The following is a 23786-nucleotide window of genomic DNA, read 5'->3' on the forward strand; positions in this document are numbered from 1 at the left end:
ATTCTAAAACTTTTTATCGTCTAATATTGTTCGAGAGAGTATGCTTCGCATTAAAGGACACATAACGATATTTCTCGAGATATTAATAAGTCGCGCGGTGTCGCGTATCCGAAAATCGGCGCTCTGAAATACGATACGCGACACCGACTGAATCTCGAGAAATAAGTTTATTTGAATATTGTTATGTGTCCTTTAATGTGAAGCATACTCTCTCGAACAATATTAGACGATAAAGAGTTTTAGAATGCTGTTGCAAAATGCTAGCCAACAAGAAATGTGTATAAGCCACGAATACCGTCCGGCGGCTCTCGGTGAGAAAGTCGAAGCTCTGAAATGTTAAAATAAAATAAAAAGTTGCTCGGCGCACGTTTCGTTAAGATCTTGCGCACTTTCTCGTCTTAGTACGTGAAACTGTAAAATTGCCAGTATTAATAATGACTACGTCCAATAGGGCAGATTTCAAACTAACGAGTGATAGTTAAATCATCTTTCTATCGTTTGCGGTTGCCGAGATATAAGCGTTTAATGAAAATGATGAATGGCGAGGCGTACGATTCTTTTGGCCAGCTCGCGCTTTATTGCTTTAATGAACGAAAGTACATACGTGCGAGTAATACACGTGAGTAATACCAATAGGGCAAAGTATTAAGTACAAAGTCTTTCTTTAATCATCTTTCTATCATTTACGGTTGCCGAGATATAAGCGTTTTATGAAAGTCAGAAATCATTTGGCACCCGATTTTTACGGCGCGCGCGCGCTTTATCATGTTAAATAAACGGAAGGACGTACGTGTTAGTAAGAAAATTGAGATATTCCAATAACGCAGAGTAGAAACTAAACAGTATATCATATCATATACATATATTATAAATTCATATTATTAATATTATAAATATGAATCATATATATCTTTCAACACAGAACTTTAGCCAACGTGTCATTTTTTAATAATAAATAATAAACAATTTGAATTTTACATGCGTTTATTAACAAATGACGTCTCGCCACGTTGTTACTATTGTGACATTATATTTAAAGAGAATTGTATAATTCATAAACACATTTTATATTATTATATACACGAAAACTTGGGAATGTGCAAACGAAAATCTATCGATTAAGACTATTTGGATCTAATTTGCTCGTAGTTGGGGGGGCTAATGTGAAGTGGCCCCACCAAACGTGTTTTGTCAATAACTTTTTTACTAGAAGTGTGCAAACGAAAATTCAAAATGTGCATACATGTGCAAACGATGAGCAATCAAATGAGCTAAAAAAATCAATTTTTTTTTAAGTTGGGGGCTAACTTGACACGGTTGCGACGGTACGCGGTACGCACGCAACACGGTCGGTATGACGTTGGCGCGCGGCGCGCGGCGCGGGCGGTAGCACGGTATCGATCGATGAGAGATTTCGGCGCGCGCCCGGCTGCGCGAAGGAATGTAAAATGTAAGGGGTGGGGGACAGTTCCCATCAGGACAGGACACCGCGCGGTACGGCTGCGACGTCGCGACGCGGTGTGGATCCTTCGATCGTAATCGACGTAATCGCCGTATTCGGTCGCGAACGAGCGTGATGTGTGTGATGTGTGTGATGTGTGTGATGTGGTAACGAGCACGACGGTGGAATCCCTGGAGTATCGACCCGCGATCGAGGCCGGCGCGCGGCGTTCGCGCGCGAGACAATTATACATCGAGGTACACATCGGAGGCATCCGAGTACCGTGCCTCGCCTCTCCTGTAAGTACGCAACGCTTCATATTCGTTTGACGCGAGTACGTGCGCTCGCGAATGCGATCGCCAAATCGCCATGTTGATGTCGTCCCGTCGCGGTCGAGAAGCTCGCGCGGTTTTCGTCGCGAGCGCGATATACCGCCGCCATGTTTGCCCTCGCGTCGCGTCGCGGTCAGCTGACAATGAGTCGGCTCCGTTTTCCTGGAAGACGCTCGTCGCGGTCGTTTTTTTCGGGTGACGGGACAAATATTTATACGCGAGCGATGGATAAATTCCACCGCGTAAACGGAGATATGTAGTAACTTACGATAATTCGATTCCACGCGTAAATGAGGGAATTATCGTAAGTTGCTACAGAAGTAACGCTCGCGCAAACGTAATAATGGTGAGATATGGACGACGTACGATCGTCGCGCGTATTATTATCGCTTTCTTGAATGATGTATCGAGGGGAGTTTCGCGTGTGATATATATATGCGAACTACGATTTCTCGGATCTGTGAAATTGGCCCGAGACATTCTACGATAATAATTTTAAAAATATACCGAGAGTTCTCTCTAGCAGGACTTTTCATAGTTCTACATATAAAAACATTATAAAAAATAAACGAGTTTCACATTCCTTATATTAAAAAATCGAAATAGAAAAAATGTGTTAACTTCGCGAATCTAGCACGGTTTTCTCCTCTAAAGTATCAAAACGTGTTGAACATTATTATATTTGACGAGAGTTCCCGATAGTTTTAATCGAATTCTCCACACATGTATGCAATTTCAAATCGATATCCCATCACGTAACAATTTTTGAACAATTTTTATCCGCGCCCAGCGCGACGTTTCGCGACAAGTGTCGCGCTAAGTAATGACACGCGGCGATTCTTTCCGTTTTCCGCGGCCTTCTAACAATTAGATATTATTTTCGACAGTTCTATAAGAGAGAGTTCAGTGTTTTATACAATAATTATTGTTTTTTTGCAGTGGAGATGCTGGTATCGGTGCAGCAAGTACTGTAAAGTTGTCAGCTGGATTTTCGCTCGTGAACGTCGCGCGTCGCCGCGTCGCGTGAGTGAGGAGTGCGCCGACCGCCGACAGAGATGCGACACCGGAGGAGGAGGTCTGGGAGGCATCAGGTGACGGCGGAGCAACCGTGGGGTAAGAACTCGATTGTTTGTCGTTTATTATTTTGCGGCGGATTCTGCCACTTTCTCAAGCGCGACGTGATTCGCCCTTACATTATACCTACTCGAATCATTAATTCATTACTCGTACAATACAAGTATCGATTATCTTGGGCACTGCACGGCTTTAATGTAAAAATATTTCTGTTACAGATCAACGCAGGGTTACAACTTATAACTCCGCTGTTGCCCATCGGCCGGTGAGTGATTTTTTTCATTACAACGCAAATTAAAATCAAAGATAAATAAAAATATAATTAAAAAAAAATATTTTTATCTTTGATTCTTTGATTTTAATTCACGTTATAACTTATTTAGAAATGGTATTGATATACTGTCGAATCCCTTCGCGTATGGTCGGGTCCAGTGTCTTATGTTTCTTATATTTTCCTCGTTGATCTGGTTCGAGTAGTACATTCGCCAACTTATTCCGTTTTTCCTGTACTGTGCGTACTGTCCGATCATTTATATCTATAAAGTATTAATAAAAAATACCTTACTCACTCGAACTTTTTTACCATGTTTATTGAAGTAGAACGCGGCGCATTATCTCTCGTTATTTTCTAGTTGTTTTTTTTTATAGAACGTGTTATCGCTCGTTGAAAGAAAAGCTAAGTAATATTACGGCCGATATTCCGAGCAATATTAGGATGTTAATAAAAAACTAGATATAAAATTTAAATTTTAATCATCAAGCCAACGTTTTGACCTTATTTGGTCTTCCTCAGGGCATAAGGTGGTATTACATTCAAAGTTACATCAAAGTATAAAAATAAAAATAATAACTGTTGGAGTTTACATTAGAAACATTGGAAAATATAGTCATCTCCGCGGTGAAGAAATACGACACGCAATAGAAACAAGGTCAAAGTTAAATTCGAATTAAGGCTCCTGGTCCCTGAGCCGAGAACTCTGCGTTGACGGTGGCGACGTACCGTCGCGGCAGAAATCAGAACTCTCTCCTCTCACTCTCTCCAATGGAGAATTCTGTCTTGCGACATGTTGACAACCTATTTTGTTGTGCGTGCTATTTCTTTATTATTCGCTCTGTGCTTGTGCTCTAACGTTTAACGTATTCGTGAAAGTCGTAAAATTGGCCAAAAAGTAAGATTTGTATGCGGAAGGAACGTTTTCACCTCCTTTCGATAGTCGTTAAACGGCTGTTTTTCCCGTATGTTTAGGCTTCGTTTTATGGCTGTTTGTTTATTGTCGAGGGAAAAGGGTAGTTTTCGGCCAATTTCGGAGGTGTTCTGAAACAATCTATAGTGATGTTTTATTGAAATGTCTTTTTATTTGAAAATGGCATGCACAACAAAACTGGGTGTTTTCCTCGCCTCGATAGTAAGAATCCAATATGGCCGCGGTGACCATCCAGGAGCCTTAAACGTTGTCACGGGGCACATACGTATAATAAAATTGTTACCGCGTACAATAAATAGCGATCTGAGTCGCAGTTGACGGAAATGCTACGTCGGTGCATTTTCTGTATATTCTAAACAGTCCTCTGTAGAATTTGATGTATCCTGGTATCAGCCATGCTCAACGTCGGAACGTATCGATGTATGTCCGATATTAAGTGGAAGTAAAGATTGATATTAAGTGGGAGTTAAATCAAGAACGTGTTAACGCGACTGTCCTTAGTGGCAACTGTACTTCAGGACGGAAATACGTAGATAATCACACACTATATGTATTTTACTTAATTTTATAATTAAAAGATGATAGACTCTTACATAAGTGGTCGCGTTCTTGTGCTGTGAAAGGGATAGCTAAAAATCTATGTTTATCGGAACGAGGACGTACTGGCTACCGCAGAGTCAATGTTTACACTTAAAACTAGATAGCTCACTTAAGATGTCAAAATAGGCCCTGTCTAGTGATTCAATATCCTTGTTCAAATTAATTCCATTGGTTTGTTCTTTGATATGACGTCGTGCTTTTGAACTTTTTGCCAATGGTAATCCGTCAATGCCTAACGTGATTTTAATTGGATTTTCAGTTGGTTTATACACAGGTCTAGTGTGTTGTAGATGATCTTTCAATGCTTTCTGCACGCCGTGATAATAGAAAGTGCCAGACGTACTGTTAATCGTTGACGTTGTCGGAGTTTCCAATAATGTTCGCGCCTCACAAGGAAGATTTTCATGTCCATTAACTCTGAGACCTTTGAGCACGTTTGTAACAGCCAGATGAGCAATATTATTCTCAAGACTTCACGTTCGTAGAAATTCTCGTGATGGAAATTCTTTCTGTAGAATTAAATTCAAATCTTCATAAGACTGACTACTATTGTATTCGCCATTTACATTAAACGAATGATTAAGTGAAGTGATATGCTCCGAGACTACTCAATACTAAATGTTTAGACGGGTCTAAAGTAACATTATATTTATGTTCCCTCAGTCTAGTATTTAGCTGCCTTTCTTCTTTACGATTACACGGCGGCTTAATCTGGTTTAATAACTATATACGATCCAATCCAAAATTTTTTTTCTTTTGATTATAATGATCATTTAAATGTGAGACCATTTTGATATTATAAACATTTGAATCAATTTTTTTTAACTATGTATGTAATGTTTATTGTATTTCCCCGCAGGGTTTACAAGGCGTTTTTATGAGGAACGTACCCAAACCTCTTACAAAAAATTCAATTCCCCTATGCCTGGCCATTTGCGACCTCACAAAAGGTTACCTTCCCTCCCCGTAGTCCTCTTTCTCCCTCTTCTTCTTCCTCCGTTTCTGCCGCGACTCCGTCCTTCGGCCTCCTTCCTTCCTGTCTCAGCTCTTCCCTATTTGGCCCACTCCCTCTTTTTCCCATTCTCTTTCTTCTAACTCCTCCGACTCCCCTTTTCCTCTCATTCTTTCCCCTTCTAGTTTTATCATCCATTCCTCTCCTCCCCCTTCCTCATCCAATACCCATCCCATTGTTTCCTGCCAATTTCTATTTCCTGATTCCCATTTCCTGCATTCTTCCCATACATGCTTCCACGATTCCTCCCTATGTTCACATAACCTACATTTCTTTTTCTCTTCCACTTCCCAGTAACTGCTTTCTCTCATTTTATTCCTTAATCTAAATCTCGCCACTCTTCTCCATCTACTCTCACCCCATCCCTTCCTCAGATATCCCGGGATACCCTCTCCTTTTATAAACTTGTACCATTTATTATAACCTGATTTCTCGATCCTCTCCCATCTCTCTTTCCTTTGCGTCTCCTTATCTTCTCCAAACAGCTTACGAAACCATTCCTCTCCACCTTCTTCTCTCAGCCTTTCCAACTCTTTTAACTCCACTCCTCTGTCTTCGAAAAACTTTCCTCTCTCTCTTTCCCAGCTTGAGCCTGCTTCCCCATCCTTACCCTTTCCTCTACTTCTCCCAACAACTTCACAAAGTGTTCTTTCCATTCTTCTTCTTCTATTCCTTCCTCACGTCCCCTCTTTTTTTTCTCTCCTTGTTTACTATCTCTTATACCTCCGCCTCCCTCCTTGCTCTCTCTACTTTTCTCTCCCATCTCTGGTTCTCTTCTTCCTTCTTCCTCTTACACAGCTCCCTAAACTCCTTCCTCTTTTCTTTGTAGGCGCTGCCCTTTCCTCTTTCTTTCCTCCAATCCCTTAATTTTCTTCTCGCCTCTTTTTTCACTTCTTGACACTCCTTATCCCACCATTCCACCTTCCCCTTCTTACTACCCTCCAGCTTTTCCTCTACCCCTTTAATTGTCTCTGTTATTCTTGCTTCCATTTCTTCCCATTCCTTATTCAACTCTTCCCCTATTTCTTCCACCTCTCCTATTTTTTCGATAAACCTCTTTGCTCTTTCCTCGTTCCACACCCCTCTTTTTTCCTCTTCCACCCTCTTCTTTTGCCTTCCTTCTCATTCCCTCTTCTTATTACTATTTCCAAGGGGTGATGATCCGAGTCCACTCTATCCCCCACTATCATGCTCTCTATCTTCTCTTTTTCTTCTCCTTCCCCTATTACATAGTCAATCACCGTATCTCCTCTTTCCCCCGTGAACGTGTACTCCCCCTCCTCGTCTCCTCTCACATTTTCATTGAATATTTCCCATCCTCTCTTCTCTAAGCTATTTACCAGCAACCTCCCCTCTCTGTTTATCTTCTTATCCTTCGAACTTCTTCCCCCTCCCACTCGTCCTCCCTCCTCCTCTTCCTCTATCCTTCCTCCTTCTTTCTTTTCCATTATATGTCCTAACTTCTGTAAGTTCTCCTCCATCTCCTCTTTTTTTACATATACCCCTATAATACTCCAGTTCTCACCACCTATCCTAACCTTTCCCGCTATTAACCCCTCCTTATCTATTTCTATTTCAGTTCCCTTCTCTTTTATCTCTTTCCTTATTTCCATTATCATCCCTCTTATTGCTCTCTCTTTTTTATTCTTTTTCTTCGCCATTTGCACTCCCCATTCATATTCTTTTGGCAGCCTTCCCCTTATTCTTTCCCATCCCTTCTCTCCTATCCAAGTCTCCACCATGACTAACACGTCTTCTTTCTTCAGCCTTTCCCAGAAATCCTTATCTTTATTTTCCAAACCAGCTACGTTCCAGAATACCATCCTCCAGATTGACTTATTTCCCCCCTCCTTTTCTCTTCGCACTTTTGTATTACCATTCTCTGCGTCCCCCCCTCTAACCTCTTCTCCTCTTATTCCCTCGTCTCCATTTTTACTCCTCTCACTTCTTCTCCTTTCCTCCTCTCTCTCCCCCTTCCCTTCTTCCTCCTCTTCCCCCTCTCTCCCTCTATCCTAATTCCTCCCTCCTCTCCTTCTCTTTTTCTGCTCTTCTTACATTTGTCCTGCCCGCTCCTTCTCCCTCTTCTACTCCCCCTGCTTTTGCTCTTCCTCCCTCTTGCCTTCTTCCTCTTTTCCTTTCCCTGCCTCCCAACACCTTCCTCTACTATCACAGAGCATGTCTCTTACCTCATCCCACACCCACCACTCTCCATCTATCCATACCTTTTCTTGCTCTATCCGTACTCTTTAACTTCTCCCCTTGCCTTTCATGCAATTTGAATAATCCTCCTTCTTATCCTCTTTTCTTCCCATGTTAGATCTTTCTCAATCCAAGTACTTTCGTCTTTCAATTTCCACTTATTTCTCATTATTCTTGCCTTCTCTTCCTCACTCCCTACTTTTACCACTGCCATACCTCCCTTTTTCCTCCTTCCCGCATCTATTTTTCTTATTTTCTCTATCTTAACCTCCACTCCTATCTTTTTTATCACCTTCTCTATTTCCCCCTTTATTCCTCCCGTCTCCTCTTTTACTCCTTTTACTACCACATTTTTCTTTCTTTCTCCCCTCTCCTTCATTTCATACCTCCCTTCCAGCATTTCCACCCTCTTTTTCCAATTAGGCACTTCTCTTCCCTCCCCCTTCCCAGTCCTCCGCTTCCTTCTGCATTTTTTCCTCCTTCGTGCCCCCCCTCCTTAGACTCCATTCTCATCCCTTCCAGTTTTCGTTCCAAATCCTCTATTCTCTTCTTAAATTCCTCTCTCTCCTTGCTCCACTTCTCCTCTCGCGTTCTTAGCTCGTTCCTTATTTTCTCTACTTCCCTTCCTTGCTCCTTTGAAACCTTCCCTTAACTCTTCTCTCATGCTCCTAAAACCCTCTCTCAATTCGCTAATATCTCCTTCATCTCTTTCTCCCCTACCTCCGTTTCCAAATTAGGCGACTTTGCCGTCATATTGCTTCTCTTGATAGTATTTCCTTCTCTTCCCCCCCACTCTTATCTAAATCATCCCTCTTTCTTTTCTAAAACTCTTCCAAAGTTCCCGAGCTCCCCGTACTCCCTCTTCTACCTCTATCCTTTTCTTTTACTTTGTCTATCGCTTTCTTCATCTCTGTCCCGTTTTCTTTCTCTTCATACATCTCTGCCTACTCTGCGTCTCACTTCTCCCTCCTACCTGTACTCTACTCTATGCCCTGCCTCGCACCAAAGCTCGTACCTCCTTTCTCCTGCCGAGTCGCTCCTCTACACCGGCTATCGTTCTCGCCCTACCTAGCGCTACCGCACGCGCCTCGGCTCGCCTATCGCGTCGCCCCTCTACACCAACTATCGTTCCGGAAACGGTAGTCCAATTTTATTTTTATCTATTAATGATATTTATTTAATTTATTTATATTTATAAAATAAAAACTTTCTAAAATGAAGTTTTGTAAAAAATATATACGCATTTTATATGCAATATACATAAAAATTACTTTACGTCAAATATTAATGTTATTTTTTACAAGTTTTTTATTTTATCAGTTATAGTTTTTCGAAGCACCATTGTTTCGTGCTCAGTCGGAGGTTGGGAAAGAATTTCTATGAATTTAAGTTGTAGTATTAACACAAGAAAATTCAAAGACGAATAACCCTTACGAAAAAATACTAATCGAGTGTAAACGTTCAAATGTAGGTGTTTCATAAAGGTTACACTCAATTTGATAGTCATTTCGGTCCGCCAACGTAAATAAAAACGAAGCTTCCTCTATGAGGAAGCAATAATGTATCTATTTACTGATTTTACTTGTATTACTACGTGTTTTTCATCAGTAGCACCTATGCAGTGAGGAAGATTCCATTTTACATTAAATTCATCCGCTATACGCAACCAGTTTTTTCCACTTAAAGTAGATGGAAGAACTTTCTTACGTTGTGCCTTTTTTCCATTTCTTTGCTCTATTTGACACACATAATAGGTATATATATACATTAATGTAGATTATTGTGCCTCACTGCGTTGCACGTTACTTTTTTTTACAATAACAGTGAAAGATTTATAAATATTTTATAGTATTAAAAAATGCATATAAAAAATAATCAGTTCCTTCGTGTGACTTAAATTCTTATTATCTTACGGAAAAATGTTATGTTGTTTTCAAAAATAAAACAAAAAAAAATGATCCAAAGATCCAAATTTTCAAACATCTTCTAGGATATGAATTAAACAATGAATGTTATACAAAGAATTTCTTCCGTATATATTTATGCAGTAGGAAACAAATGATTCTAACAATTTTTGTGCTTTGCTAATCTTAAGTCGTTCACTTTTGGCTTAATTAAGAGGCTAGCGAATAGCGCAGTGTAATTTAAAAATATGTAATTCTGTTGTCGTTCCCGAAAAAATCTAAGAGTACTGTAGTTGAAATATACAATAAGAACTGCCGAAATTCAGTAGCTTTGAATCGGTAACATTCGCCTAAACTTCTCGTGCGAACTTTTTTGGACAACTACGTGTATAGCTATTGTTAGTAAATGCTCGGAAATATACCTTTTTGTTTATATTTAGTGCTTTTGGTTTAAATTTTTCACTAATCCATGCAGCCAGTAAAATATCGGTTCGGTTTCGATTTCGGTCCATTAAAATACTTAAGGCTCCTGGATGGTCACCGCGGCCATATTGGATTCTTACTATCGAGGCGAGGAAAACACCCAGTTTTGTTGTGCATGCCATTTTCAAATAAAAAGACATTTCAATAAAACATCACTATAGATTGTTTCAGAACACTTCCGAAATTGGCCGAAAACTACCCTTTTCCCTCGACAATAAACAAACAGCCATAAAACGAAGCCTAAACATACGGGAAAAACAGCCGTTTAACGACTATCGAAAGGAGGTGAAAACGTTCCTTCCGCATGCAAATCTTACTTTTTGGCCAATTTTACGACTTTCACGAATACGTTAAACGTTAGAGCACAAGCACAGAGCGAATAATAAAGAAATAGCACGCACAACAAAATAGGTTGTCAACATGTCGCAAGACAGAATTCTCCATTGGAGAGAGTGAGAGGAGAGAGTTCTGATTTCTGCCGCGACGGTACGTCGCCACCGTCAACGCAGAGTTCTCGGCTGACCATCCAGGAGCCTTAATAAAGGTTTCGATTTTTGTTTCGGTTTTTTAGGTAACAAAAGTGTCGGTATTGCGTTTTCTTTCATTATAATCAACCATGAAGCATTTAAAAATTGATTGTTTCGAGAGAAAGCTCTGCTTTTTTATTATCGTTTAATTTTTGTAAAGTCATAACAAATCGATAGCAATTTATTCAATTATATAGTAGAAATATCTGGCGTTGCCGTATTTATAGCAAATGCGAAGAAAACTCGAAGACGAGACGGATCGTTAAGATTTCGCAAGAAAACTTCAGAATCTCGTCGAGATGAGGGTTATAATACTGCAATAATCCGGACTGTCGGGCTGCAGAATGACTCACTCTTTCGAGACTCTTCCTTCCTTCCTTTCTTTTTTTTTTTATTAAATCTTAGCGCGCATTGACATCAGAGATTCGCTGAATTTATGAGACTTTGACTTTAGGAATGAGAAACTCGGCGAGAAATTAGCTTTCTCGAGCAATTCTTTGGACTACAAACGAATTTTGTAACCGGGGGAAGATACATTTCCAGTAATTAGCCGCTCACGACTGCGAATTTATGTATAGGTGCATGGCCATCTATTGAGAGATAGTCATTTGCCGATTTCGCGGCAAGATCTATCGGATAAAATCGTGACGTGCAGTTAGTCGAACTGATTGCTGCGTCGCGTCGTTGATCGCGACCGCGCATTGTGTCGGATTTTTATTCGGGATGCAGCTCGTCGACGATGAGCGGGCTAGCGCAATATTGCCCCCCCCCCCCGTAATCAGGGTCTCTGTGAAGTTGGCACCTCACTTTCAAAAATCGAAAGTTTTATCAACAGTTCCATTTGCACCCGCAATAGTTCTACAGTTCCTGATAATTTTTAGAAAGAGTTCCGTTGATTTAGTAAAAAAAAATGAATTTTGAAAATATGAGGTGCTAACTTCCCGTAGCACCTCATGTTTCGAAAAAATTAATTTTAAACATGATATTTTATAGTTATCGAAGAGTTCTACAGTTCCTGATAAGATTTAGCAATAGTTCCGGTCATTAAGTATTTTTAAACAAATTTTTAATCTGATCGCGAGCACCTCAAATTCCAAAAAAATTGATTTTTACCATGAGATTTTATAGTTCTCGAAGAGTTCTACAGTTCCTGACACCTCATCTACGAGAAATACGGGGTGCTGACAATTTTGATCGTTTTCTTCAGAGTTCTCGGCAGTTCTCACATAGTTCCGAGCATTTAAATACGTTTTGACAAGAGTTCCAGCTATTTACTATTTTTAAACAATTTTTTAATTTGGCCGCCATAGCACCTCATCTACGAGAAATACGGGGTGCTGACAATTTCAATTGTTTTCTTCAGAGTAAAAATCAATTTTTTTGGAATTTGAGGTGCTCGCGATCAGATTAAAAATTTGTTTAAAAATACTCAATGACCGGAACTATTGCTAAATCTTATCAGGAACTCTAGAACTCTTTGAGAACTATAAAATATGTTTAAAATTAATTTTTTCGAAACATGAGGTGCTACGGGAAGTTAGCACCTCATATTTTCAAAATTCATTTTTTTAAATTAAATCAACGGAACTCTTTCTAAAAATTATCAGGAACTGTAGAACTATTGCGGGTGCAAATGGAACTGTTGATAAAACTTTTGATTTTTGAAAGTGAGGTGCCAACTTCACAGAGACGTAATCAGGCTCGTAAAAGCGAGGTTTACGGCCGGCGAGCTTACGCAAAAACCCAATCATATCCGCATATAACGCGGCGGGAGAAAAATAGCGTCACGTAGCGAGCGCTCGGGTGTCGCATAAAATTCTGGATCGACGACAGGGATTTTCGTCCGATCGAGTGACTGAGTCGCGGATTTATATGTTATAACTTAATGGTGACAACGAAGCAAGCATCGATGGCTCGCTCTTTATTGCTTTATTTTAATCAAGTGTTTCTGAGACGCGACGAGCGCGTGATTCATCTACACGCGTCGTTGTGCGATTATAAAATTGTTCTCAACAATTTCAAGCAGGGACCCGGACCGGATGAAAATATCGGTTCGATTCCGGTTTCGGTACATTAAAATACTTAAAAAGGTTTCGGTTTCTGTTTCGGTTTTCTAACTAACAAAAGTATCGGTATTGCGCAAATTACAATCTTGTCGGTTCCGGTTTATTAAAATTTTTTTATTTGAAATTTGTATTAAATTAAATTATTTACATATTATCAGCTTTTTATTTAACGATTTACTTTTAATACGTAATTAGGATAACACGTGTATCAATACGTATGTGCAAAGCATTAATGGACTTTAATTTAAAATTATAGATCTATTTTTCACATATATTTTGTATTTTGACAGTAGTCCTGAGTAATGAGGAGGGGAGGGAAGTGGCTGACCACTTTTATTTACATAAATTACAAAAATATTTTCTAGGCTCTAGAATTTATCCATTTCCGAGTCTATTCTTTTCAAGGCAATAGATTATAATATATGCGCAACTTACTCTTTTTCTTCATTAGCGGCGTTTTCGTATGCCACACAAGTTTCACAAATCCTTCTTATTAGGTACAAAGAAAGAAATATTAAATTTCTCGTTGAAAAGCCGTAGAAACATTGCGTAGCTTCCATAGGGTTTGTTTTTTTGTTTGCAGTTTGCTACATAATCTTTGCGTTTCAAATTGTACGTACGGTGTCTGCATAAAAACTTCCTATATTTTTATATTTTTTTTAATACAGATTTTTTTACAGTGTTATTAATCAGGGTTCTGTCCTTACTGTCATTAATAATTCTATATCTATTATTTGTTTTCGTGAAATATTTATCGCGTGCAATCTCGGCGCCGTGGCCCGACGAGAAAGGAAATTTAAATTTCCTTATTTTACTTATTTATTTCTTATATATGTATACTCAGAAGATGTTCGAACGCCTCCAACATCACCTTCATCTTCAGTATATTTTACTTTTCTGTTATATATATGTACATATAAATATATATTATATCCGATAAAACACTGCACGTTCGACACGCACGCGTATCAAGTAATAAATAAAATAAAAATCAATAGAAACAAGAGAGTTATACAGATTTTTCTGTGCAAAATAACAAGGGTAACACAGTCTAAAAAAAAATACTAACGATTAATATATAACTCAATAACAATATTCGAGATACACAACTCGCTACTGTGCGGCGATACTCTCTATATACCTTCCGTATATATAATACGGAAAGAGGTTGAAGATATTTATCAGCTCTCGAATATCAAATCCATGCCTTTGTTATTGCCGCAGCTAGGAAAGTCGATCGGTACAAGAGGTAAGTTTTGCCGGAGACCTACTCTCATTAAGAATTGCATTCCAGGTCCGAGTAGCGGAGGATACAGAGCTGTACTTCTCGCTTCCCACAGCCAATATCCTAATAAGGAGTCATGATCTCGGTTAAATCAGGCTCGCTACAGTAGATGTAGATGTAGCAGGTTCATCTCTATCTACGATATCTAACACATATTATATGTATATATAAAATGCTTTTACCTAAATTGTCGGTGTAGAAACGAAGAATGATGTAACCTTTATTCGGTACGACAAAAGTATCCTTTCGCACTGGATTCACAAGATTTCGACGTATCTTCCCATTTAGGTCCAAGGATATAATTTCATCTTTGGTTAGAGGTTGCTCGAAATTCTCTCGGCCAATAATACTGGCATTGTAACCATGTAAATGAAATGTATAGGACGCATTGCCTCCAAAGCCTAGGAAAGATACGGTTATTGCTTATGTACTGGCTTTACTAATTTTAGTACTTGTAACTTTTTTAGTTAGCGCTTTTAACTTTTAAAGAGCGCAACAAGTTTCTTCTTTTATTTATATAGGATGTGTATTGCTCGTTGTATCGTGTTACGCTAAATTGTATATTCTAGCTTTCATTTAATATGACTATCTCGCAGGGGATGGGTTTATCTTTGGGTAACACGTACCTTTGTTTATTAATATAATTTCGATTGTTTTTCTCGGTGGAACTTGGAGCAATTGCAGACACTCGCAAAATAACGGTGTGTCGGCACATTCACTAGAAAGTTTATCGAGGGAGCAAACCGACTTCTCCAAGGTATTTTCTGGTTGCGATAATATCGGAGATGGCGGATATTTGAAAGATACGCCATTAATCTGCGGTATTCTTATCGCGCCTTTCTTTAAGCCTGAAATTTTTCTCGATACATGATATGACAAAAATATTTTATTGCATGCATCTTTGAAAGAAAGAAATTATATGTTTCATTATGGGTGGCAGCTGACACATGAACGATACGATCATATTTCTTAGTATTTTCTCTCCCTCTAGTTTTATCTCTCTTTTTTTGTACTTAACCATCTAAATCTAAACTCTAAACCTTATTATTATAACGTTATTTAACGAGTAGCCGTTTCATCTTTGACAAATATGACAATATTTTTCAATGATAAATTCATAAATGATAAATTAATTTTCTTACTCAAGTAAGCTGGATAATATCTCGATATATAAAAGTTGTAGGACGTGTCCGTCATTTCGTCCGTAAAAAACGAGAAAGTATTTACATCGAAGGGCACGTAGATCGTTTCATCCGCTTTTTCTTCTAATTGCGATAATTTCGTACTCTTCAGATCCAAAGAACAAATGACATTTTTCGATATTCTATGACAATCGTGACCACTTTCAGCAATTTTAAACGACTGTTCGTCCAAGTTGTCAGCATCTGTAGTCCTTATCGCATGCGAATCAAGTGTGGCATCTTTGTAAAAAATATATGCCTCTTGACGCAAATTGCGACATTCTCCAAGACCCCGAATATCGAGGGCATACTTGCCACGTGCCTGTTCAGCCATTAGAATGCCATCGAGTCTTTCGCCTGAAAACAAATCCCATGTTTATTAAATAATTTATACAGTTCTATGCGTCTTATCTCGCAACGACGTAATATGATTGTTTGATTGATGCGAAAAATATTTCATCGAATGTAATCGACTACAACTATAATTCTATCAAAACGCAAATGACTAAGGCGAGCTTGAAAATCAAAGGGAGCACTTTAATAGTATAACAGTAACATTAACTCTATAATTTTTATTGAACAAAAGTGTATAAATTTCAACATATATGTACACAACACACACACACACACAAAATATAAGGTTTACCCAAAAAATATATGTATACAAATAGGTTGTAAAGGATTATTTTTCGAAGAAAAAAAATGCCTGATCGTATCGACATCATCGACCAACAATAACAACAGTCACTGAATTTATATATCACTGATGAATTATTTTAAAGTCGCAGATTGGATTTACTTTCAATTTTTCGGAGTTAGTATTTAAATGTTAACTTAGTCACGCTCCTTATTAACATTTGCACTATAACATTAGAAGAAATTCATCTTTGAAGAAAGTTAATCGACAGGCGCTACGTGTGCATTTATTTTCATTTGCTTCGCAAGCATTTCAAGATTAATGGTAACATTGCGCTCTTTGTTAGGATTTTATGTATTTTAAATAATAGAACGTCGATATTACTAAATCGATATAAATATTATGATGTATGTTTAATTCACTAGTATAATTATTAACTTTCGTACTTATAGACAGTGAGAAGATGGTGTTTATCCAAGAGAAAAATTATGTATCGTGTTAGAGGCTAATACAAATCTGCAATCATCGCTATCAGATCCTCGATTATCCTCGGTTATCGTGCACATTTAATATCTTAGCACTAAGAAAGAGTAACTATATTTACTGATCTACGTCGAGTTATCGACGATTTGTATTGCGCTTTTAGGACGTCACAAATAGTTGTGTCATGTGTGTGTGTGTACACGGTTGCTTTGCAATATTATTATGGCGGTGATTATAAATAAAAAGTATCTCGTGTTCATTCGCATTTATATCTCATTGACGCAAGCACTTTTTTCAAAAGTAGAAAAAAATACAGAGGAAAAGAGATGCTTCTCCTGCTGATTAATCTGTATTATCTGCATTCTTTTTGCATTAGCGCTGCGTTCGAAATAATGTTAAGAATCATAGAGGATAATATCAGAAAAGTAAATTAATTTAATTTAATCAAACAATGCGATAGTCGAATTGTATAATATAAAGTCTAAATGGAATAGCTTGTTGATTTTTTTTCGAGTTGTTCTGTAGAACATGCACATACGCATAAACGCAAGTACAATAAAAACTGACGTTGTTTAACTGAAAAAATAAACAATCGATTTATCGACACATTCTCGCGTTCAACCATTTGGGAAAAAATTGCCTATTATACAGTCTTAATCAAGTCAGTCTTTAAGAATTAAGCATTCGCGTCCGGCTGGTACACAGAGAGAACGGTTTCTTCTGTGTAATACGACGTGGGGACGTGCGATCAAGTTGTGTCACGTTTGTTGGTATTCGCCGTGGCCTTTAGTATTGTACACATCATATATTATCACGTTTGATTTCTCTAATCCTCTAAATCAAGAATATGTAATAATTTAAATAATATTTCATCTATCCGAACGAGTGAAAAAAAGTTGTTACAAATAAAACAGATGGAAGATGTATGGATATTTATTTCGCTGCGACACTCTGCTCGTAACGCACGCACTCGGTCGATCGATAGAACGATCTTTCGCATCAAATTTATTCGTTTTCTTTTTGCCATTTTATTTGGCGAATCGACTTTTTCTTTTGTCATCGCGTCCTTCTACAATCGTTTCTTCGGAAAAGACGGAAAACTTGCTCGGACAAGAGCGAGCTATAGCTCGTTACAGCTCGTTACAGCTGGAGCATATGTAAATCGAGATCGATAGCGACGATGCGTCACGAATGAGACGACCTTATCGTAATGTCTTCCACGTCGGTTATTCACGTTGACTCGCGCTGACTGGTTCATTAGCGATGCGTTTGCGCGTAAATCCCGATCTCCGCCTCGAAGAGGATTTGGTTGATCCTGAGTTTGGCGACCGACCTCGAATACGAATCAGGAATTTCGGCGAGCTGCACGGCGATACTCTCGCCAAACTTGGTAAACTCCTCCTTTGTTTTTTTTCGTTCTTTCGCATCCGGTGCGCGAGGCTCGAGTTTCGTCTGTCCGGACTCGTCGAGATCGGCCGATGAACTGTCCTGACTCGGCAAAGAACCATTATACAGCTCCATTGCCTTCATCAGGCTGGACGACGAGGACTCTTCGGCGTCTTCGGCGTCTTCACTCAGCGAAGCGTTGAAGGAGCCGGTACCGGAGCCGTTTGTCTCTTCGTTGCAATCCATAAATGTTATACTTTCCGGATCGATGTCGCTCACAATATACTCTTCTTGTAGTTTCGGTTCCTCATTGACTTTCTGCGAAAAGGGATCAGGTTGGATCAGGAATTTTACCGGGCTCTGGTATAAGAGTGCGAAAAAGAACTTGACGCACACTTTTTTCTTTTTCTTAGTCTCGCAATTACTTTCGATTAATATACAATTGAATTAGAAGCGTTCAATCGTATCGCGTTCGCACGACTCGATCCCAATCTCACGCCCTGATCTCCGAGAAAGACTCGAAAGACTCGTTGAAGCTTTTACGCGTATTGATTTTCTCTTTAACTATAATGAAACTTGGGAATCGCATCGCTATTACGATAGTCGCTACAGCACAGAGCTGCACTGCATTTATAAAAGTGCTCGTATTTGATTCCTTGAGAAGATGGAGCGGTTTTCAAACTAAACGTCAAGTAGATGAATTATTTTTCAATTATTTATTATATGATATATATCTGTCTTTGTCGTCATCGTCTTTGTCATCCACATCGACGCGTATATAACCACTCATGCTATAGTCGTGCGTATATGCACGCGACGAAACTGAACGACAACCGAATTATCAGAGGAGAGATCGAGTCGGCCATGGACAAAGATCTTAGATCGACTCGAATTTTTTCGCTGGAAAGTGGGCGATGAGACATCGCCACGCGTCGCCACGGGCCAATGGAATGTTTATCTCGACCAGCGACGCGTCGCGATCCTCGTTGGGACTCGTTGGCAGCCCGTCCAGCGAGTCGTCGTCGCCGCTGCCACTTGGAAATCACGATAGCTATATATGTATGTACACGTACAAAGGGATAGAATCCCCTTCGCGAATTAATTATTCCCCGTCGCAAAGCACTATTACACTTGAATAACTCCCGAGTCACTTATTTTCGAATATGATGCAGGTAACACGTTTTAAAAAATTATGCGAAATTGGTGCGAAATTTACGGGGTAACACGAGAAAAATTTAACCAGTCACGTCGATGCAACGCGCGCGCGTTACATCGCATTCTATTTGTTTTAATTTTTCCACTTTATTTGTTTTTTTTTCATTAATCGGACGATAAATTCTGTTACTGTGCAAGCTTGTGTTAATCGTACATACATACGTCTACATATATTTTCGTAAAACAAAAAGTAAGCACGCTTGAAATTTGAATTGGGGAATAGTCGAAAGACGTGTTTATTAAATAAGTAAATTAAATTCTCTCCTATTGAACAGTCTCGAAATGAGCAGACAGCGTAACGCGTGTACTAGAAAATAATAACATAATCGTTGCGCGCGTATTTTGAAACAATTGGATTTTATTTGATCATTCGTCATCTCGCGCGTGATATAATTTTATACGGAAGGGCCCAAAGGGGTAGCGGGGGAGAGGTACTACGAGAACACAATAACGACCAAGTTTTCTCCGTCGTTACCGCTAGAGATCTCGAGAGATTATTTAGGAAACGAGACGCGAGGACACGAGGAGGGTATTGGGTATTCCTCTCGGAGTCCGAAATTCCGCCTACCTTCTTCCGCTTGCTGTATCTACGCGTGCCGAATTGTAGGAACTGCATGGCTTTAAAGGCGAACCACTTGGAGACATATACGTCGTCCGGGCCGGTTGCGGCATCACGGCTGTTCTGTATCTTGTGAACCTCCCGAGAATACTGGCACTTGAGATTTGTAATCTTCTTCTCAACCTCGAGAGTGTTGCAGGAGAGAATTTCGGCCAGCTCCTGAATAGCTCGCTTGCGTTTCTGACGGTCCCGATAACCTCGGGCGTTCCAGTCCCAGAGGACTCGTCGTTGTTGATACTCGCGTAGCAGCTCCAGAGTCTTGTCACGGGTCCACTCCATGCCGACGCGCGTCCCGCTTGTGTCCAAACCGTCCCAAAGCCCGTGGTGGCTGTACATGTAAGAGATACCTCAGGACGACAGGTCGCGCGGTTCGCGGTTCAGGTGTCTCGTAGAGCTCCCGAGGCGACCTGGCCTGGAGGCGAAGATGCCACACCGCGCGCGCGAGCGAGCGAGCGGTGTGGCCGAACGGTCGGCCGACAACGGTCGACAATGGTGAACCGTGGTCGTCTCCTATCGTCCGCTAATAAATCACGAGCCGGAATCAACACGACGTAAGCCGCAGCCGCGAAACGAGCATGCGTTTTAATGATTTTTGCACGGGGCTCGCGCGCGCTCTTCGCCACCTTCCTTTCTGTTCCTTTCTTTATTTCTCTTCGCGGAAACTCTGGCGGGAGGACGAAGACGACCGAGTCTGCGCGAACGTTCGCCTGCCTGCATGCCAGCCTGCCTACCATGCCGCGTCTCACCATCCACATCGTTATCCGAGCCGAGTTAATGTCGTTGGGAGAGAGAGAGAGAGAGAGAGAGAGAGGGGGAGAGAGAGAGGGGGGAGAGAGAGAGAAAGAGAGAGAGAGAAAGAGAATATTTCCCTCTCTCGCTATTCTCGATGTCTCGTCTCGATACCACCATCCATCATCGCTCAGTCGCTCTACCGATCCTACCGATGTCGTCTAATATCGCTCTTTTCTCTTCCCCCTTTCTTTCTTGTCGCTCCGTTAAATCTCAAACGCTAAAAGTCACGTTAAAATCAAATCGAGCACAGAACGTTTGACGATTATCACGAATATGTTTCGTCTCATTGTATAACGTGCAAACGATTCTCTCTCTTCTTCCATGCGATTTCCCTCCGTCCGATTATCCGGGGGTCTGAAGGTCTCTCTTGGAGCAGCAGGCACACGTGAAACACGAGGTTGAGGATAGTAGTTAGTAGTCACGTTGGAGTATGTGCAAGAGATTGATTGGAATCGGCGACACGGAAGTCGGGGACAAAGGTATGCGTACCGTGCACTCGATTTCGAGCAGACTCTTCGTTTCTTCCTCTCGCGGCGCGCGTGAGGACGCTTCGTCTCTTTGTGCTTTGAGACGTCAGACGTCAGAATACCTTATATCGTATTCGTAAAATTATTACATGACTTTCATTATAGTTGGTAAGATTTAATGCAAATAAGTGTATACGCATTGATTTTTAAATCGCGCAATCAACGATTTAATAATACTTGTGATTCTCAAAACATCCTTCATATCAGGCAGTATATACAAATACAAGTTCTACCGATAGACCTGACACTTGATACTTTGGGCTCTAACGGAAGCATTCGTTTAGTTCAGCACGTGCTAATATATACAATATACGTGCGTTAAATATAGATACGTTGCTTTTGGCGTCCTTTTTTGCTTTTTGTCAGGGTGTATAAGCTCATTTGAAGATGTATCACTTGCGCAGTTGTATTCATTTGCGTGATATACTCGTATATATAATACTCAACTCAAGTATACAAGGTCATGAAAAAGATGAATAATTTACCAAACTTTTGCAGTATAAAATTAATTAGATTGGAACGCGCGCGAGACTAGTTTTGATACTGATTGTGAGTGTATTAAAGATGTGTGTGTGTGTGTGTGTGTGTGGATACGACTGCTGGAAAAGCAACGCGTAGCGTAGAGTAAAACGTACCTGGGAATAAAACGACATGCGTGCCCGTCATCGATTGTACAGGGTTGCCGTCAGCAGCAAGTATTCGAAGCGAATGTCCATGGGCGGATAATAAAATGGGACAATCGTGAGCGTTTGCATTAATGAGGCGTAGTAAATAGCGAGATCCATGCTTCACCCGCACGACTACTTGCCGCGCCTATAAAAAAATGTCAAATACGTTTTAAGTCGGAACCTCTCGATCGTCGGGCGTTTATCTCTCTTCTCGCTCCAAGCTACATAGCTATAATAATATTACAAGCCCGACCATATTTATTACAAATATTACAATATGCCATACCGATTTACCGATACCACCGGCGCGCGCCGCGGCCGCGGCACCGCGATGCACAACAATCGACTCGACTCGACTCGACTCGACTCGCGGCCTTGGGCCTCGGAGTGCTATCTCCTATACACGAGAGACGAGAGACGAGATGGAAGCTGTGTTAGCTGTTATACCTGGCCGTTGACGAGAAGCTCGGCCGGCGTAGGTGGAGTGGAAAGGCTCGCGTGTCGCGTCAGGGGAGTCGGTGGCCTTGATGACAGGAGAAGCGTCCTTTCCAGACTGAGATCCTCGTCCTCGTCCTCGACGTCTTTGTCCCGCGCCCATGGTCCTCGAACTGTCAACGACCCGTACACCCCGTCACCCTGCTGCGAGACTAATGGTCCCCCTCGATTTTATTACTCTCACTCACTGGCGACTTGGCGACTGCGACTGCGACTGCGACGGTTCTACGCGACTCGCGACTCGTCTTGGTCGCTCGCTTCGGATCGAGGCGCGAATCACGCGAAGGCGAAGGCGCTTTCGTGGAAATAGTAATAGCACGGGGTAACGGAATGGTGATGACTGGCTTAATTTTCGTTTTCCACGTAGAAGGAAGGCCGCTCCGCGGCACGTGGCGCGTGTACCGAGCTCGCGTCTCGTGTATGCCATTTTGGAGTTTGGACGCGCGAATATTTCGGACAATATACTTGGCGCGATCTTTATTTGCTTCGTTCGCGAAAGAAACAGCGCCGATTCTTGGTCCGACCGCGGGGCCGAGGCCGCGGGCGCGGACGTTATTGATCTTGCTTCTCTTGATGCGCGCGAGCGCCGGCCGCGGCCGCAGCGGCCGCGCCGCGCCGGTTAGGGATAGAAAGACGTATGTATGTACTATTGTACCTATTATGTACATACATACGTTCTACTTCTACGCGTCGGTGCAGACCGAAGTAGACGACCAGAGTGAAAATCGGGCGAAGAGGAAAGACGAAGAGGAACGTGCGATAATCGGCAATCGGCAATCGGCATCCACGTACCTGAATGAGCGTGATAAAAGTACGTTCCCGCGCTCTCGGGGGTTATCTTGTAACGAAAACCACCGAAGGGTAAAATTGGACACTGCGTTATCATGGGCACCCCGTCCATATAATTGGAATCCTTTTGCCGGATTCCGTGCCAATGGAGAGCCAACTCGTCGCTTCCGAACTTGTTATAAACGAGAACCTCTATCGTGTCACCGAGACATACCTATATGATACACAATATGTATAACCATAAAAATATATTCCGCTTTCAAGAGACCTCTTCTGGCTCTTCTCGCGACTCGCGACGTGACACGCTGACACGCGACACCTCGACCGACGGCATTCATGGTCTCATCGCACTTACGTCTCTCTCGCGAGAAGTGAGAAGCGATCACACACACAAACGTGTTTCAATTAGTATACATCTTTTTCGTAATTTTCCTACCTGAAGAAAATTAGAAAATCATACTCACTTGTATAGCCGGCCCCGGACTTTTTCCGTTAATAGCCAAAAGGCTCCTTCCCGCGCCCGCGCCCGCGGCGGTAGTGTTCGTGCACTCGCGAGAGATCTCGTCGTTGGCGTCGTTGTTCTCGTTGAATTCCTTGCAGAAACTGCCACGTGCCAATTATATGTATATGTTAAGAGCGCATTATAACGACACCCTACACAGTCGCTTACGCTTACGCAGTCTCGAGTCTCGAGTCTCGCTCGCACGAAAGTCTCTATTATATATACTTATTCGGTATTCCTCTTTTCGTTTTTTCGACAAGACGATTCGAGCGAACGTGCGTTGAAACTCGAATCTGAACTTTGCCGAGTCAAGTCCGGTTAGTCCGCTCAGTCCACTGGCTACACTACACCGATTATACGTGCA

The 23786-nt window shown here is 41.0% G+C and overlaps 1 protein-coding gene, 1 long non-coding RNA gene and 1 pseudogene across 4 annotated transcripts in view; 1 reads left to right on the plus strand and 2 right to left on the minus strand.

The window, feature by feature from the left end:
- The first annotated feature begins 1533 nt into the window (after positions 1 to 1533).
- The window catches only part of LOC139819280 (uncharacterized), a 42580-nt gene continuing 20327 nt past the window's right edge, over positions 1534 to 23786 (plus strand). Inside the window, exons 1-3 of the long non-coding RNA XR_011733667.1 lie at positions 1534 to 1740; positions 2713 to 2886; positions 3066 to 3112. This is a non-coding gene — a long non-coding RNA (uncharacterized lncRNA). The remainder of the gene's footprint in view (positions 1741 to 2712; positions 2887 to 3065; positions 3113 to 23786) is intronic.
- On the minus strand, positions 3799 to 8801 carry LOC139819159 (uncharacterized; annotated as a pseudogene).
- Positions 13468 to 23739, minus strand: LOC139819687 (uncharacterized). Of its 3 annotated transcripts, XM_071789257.1 has the most exons (8): positions 23385 to 23517; positions 22924 to 23134; positions 22084 to 22283; positions 21604 to 21781; positions 15271 to 15666; positions 14755 to 14976; positions 14311 to 14529; positions 13468 to 14191 (listed from the first exon to the last, which is right to left on the minus strand). In XM_071789257.1, exons 2-8 carry the CDS (start codon positions 23030 to 23032, stop codon positions 14025 to 14027), a joined length of 1491 nt encoding a protein of 496 aa, XP_071645358.1. In that variant the 5' UTR covers positions 23033 to 23134; positions 23385 to 23517; the 3' UTR covers positions 13468 to 14024. The 3 variants fall into 3 exon arrangements, with proteins under 3 accessions (XP_071645358.1, XP_071645359.1, XP_071645360.1); XM_071789258.1 differs by lacking the exon at positions 23385 to 23517 and having other exon boundaries at positions 22924 to 23179; XM_071789259.1 differs by lacking the exons at positions 13468 to 14191; positions 14311 to 14529; positions 14755 to 14976; positions 15271 to 15666 and adding exons at positions 15867 to 18133; positions 19599 to 19977; positions 20931 to 21030 and having other exon boundaries at positions 23385 to 23739.

Source organism: Temnothorax longispinosus, chromosome 9, assembly GCF_030848805.1.
Source record: "Temnothorax longispinosus isolate EJ_2023e chromosome 9, Tlon_JGU_v1, whole genome shotgun sequence".
In the NCBI taxonomy this organism is placed as follows: Eukaryota; Metazoa; Arthropoda; class Insecta; order Hymenoptera; family Formicidae; genus Temnothorax; species Temnothorax longispinosus.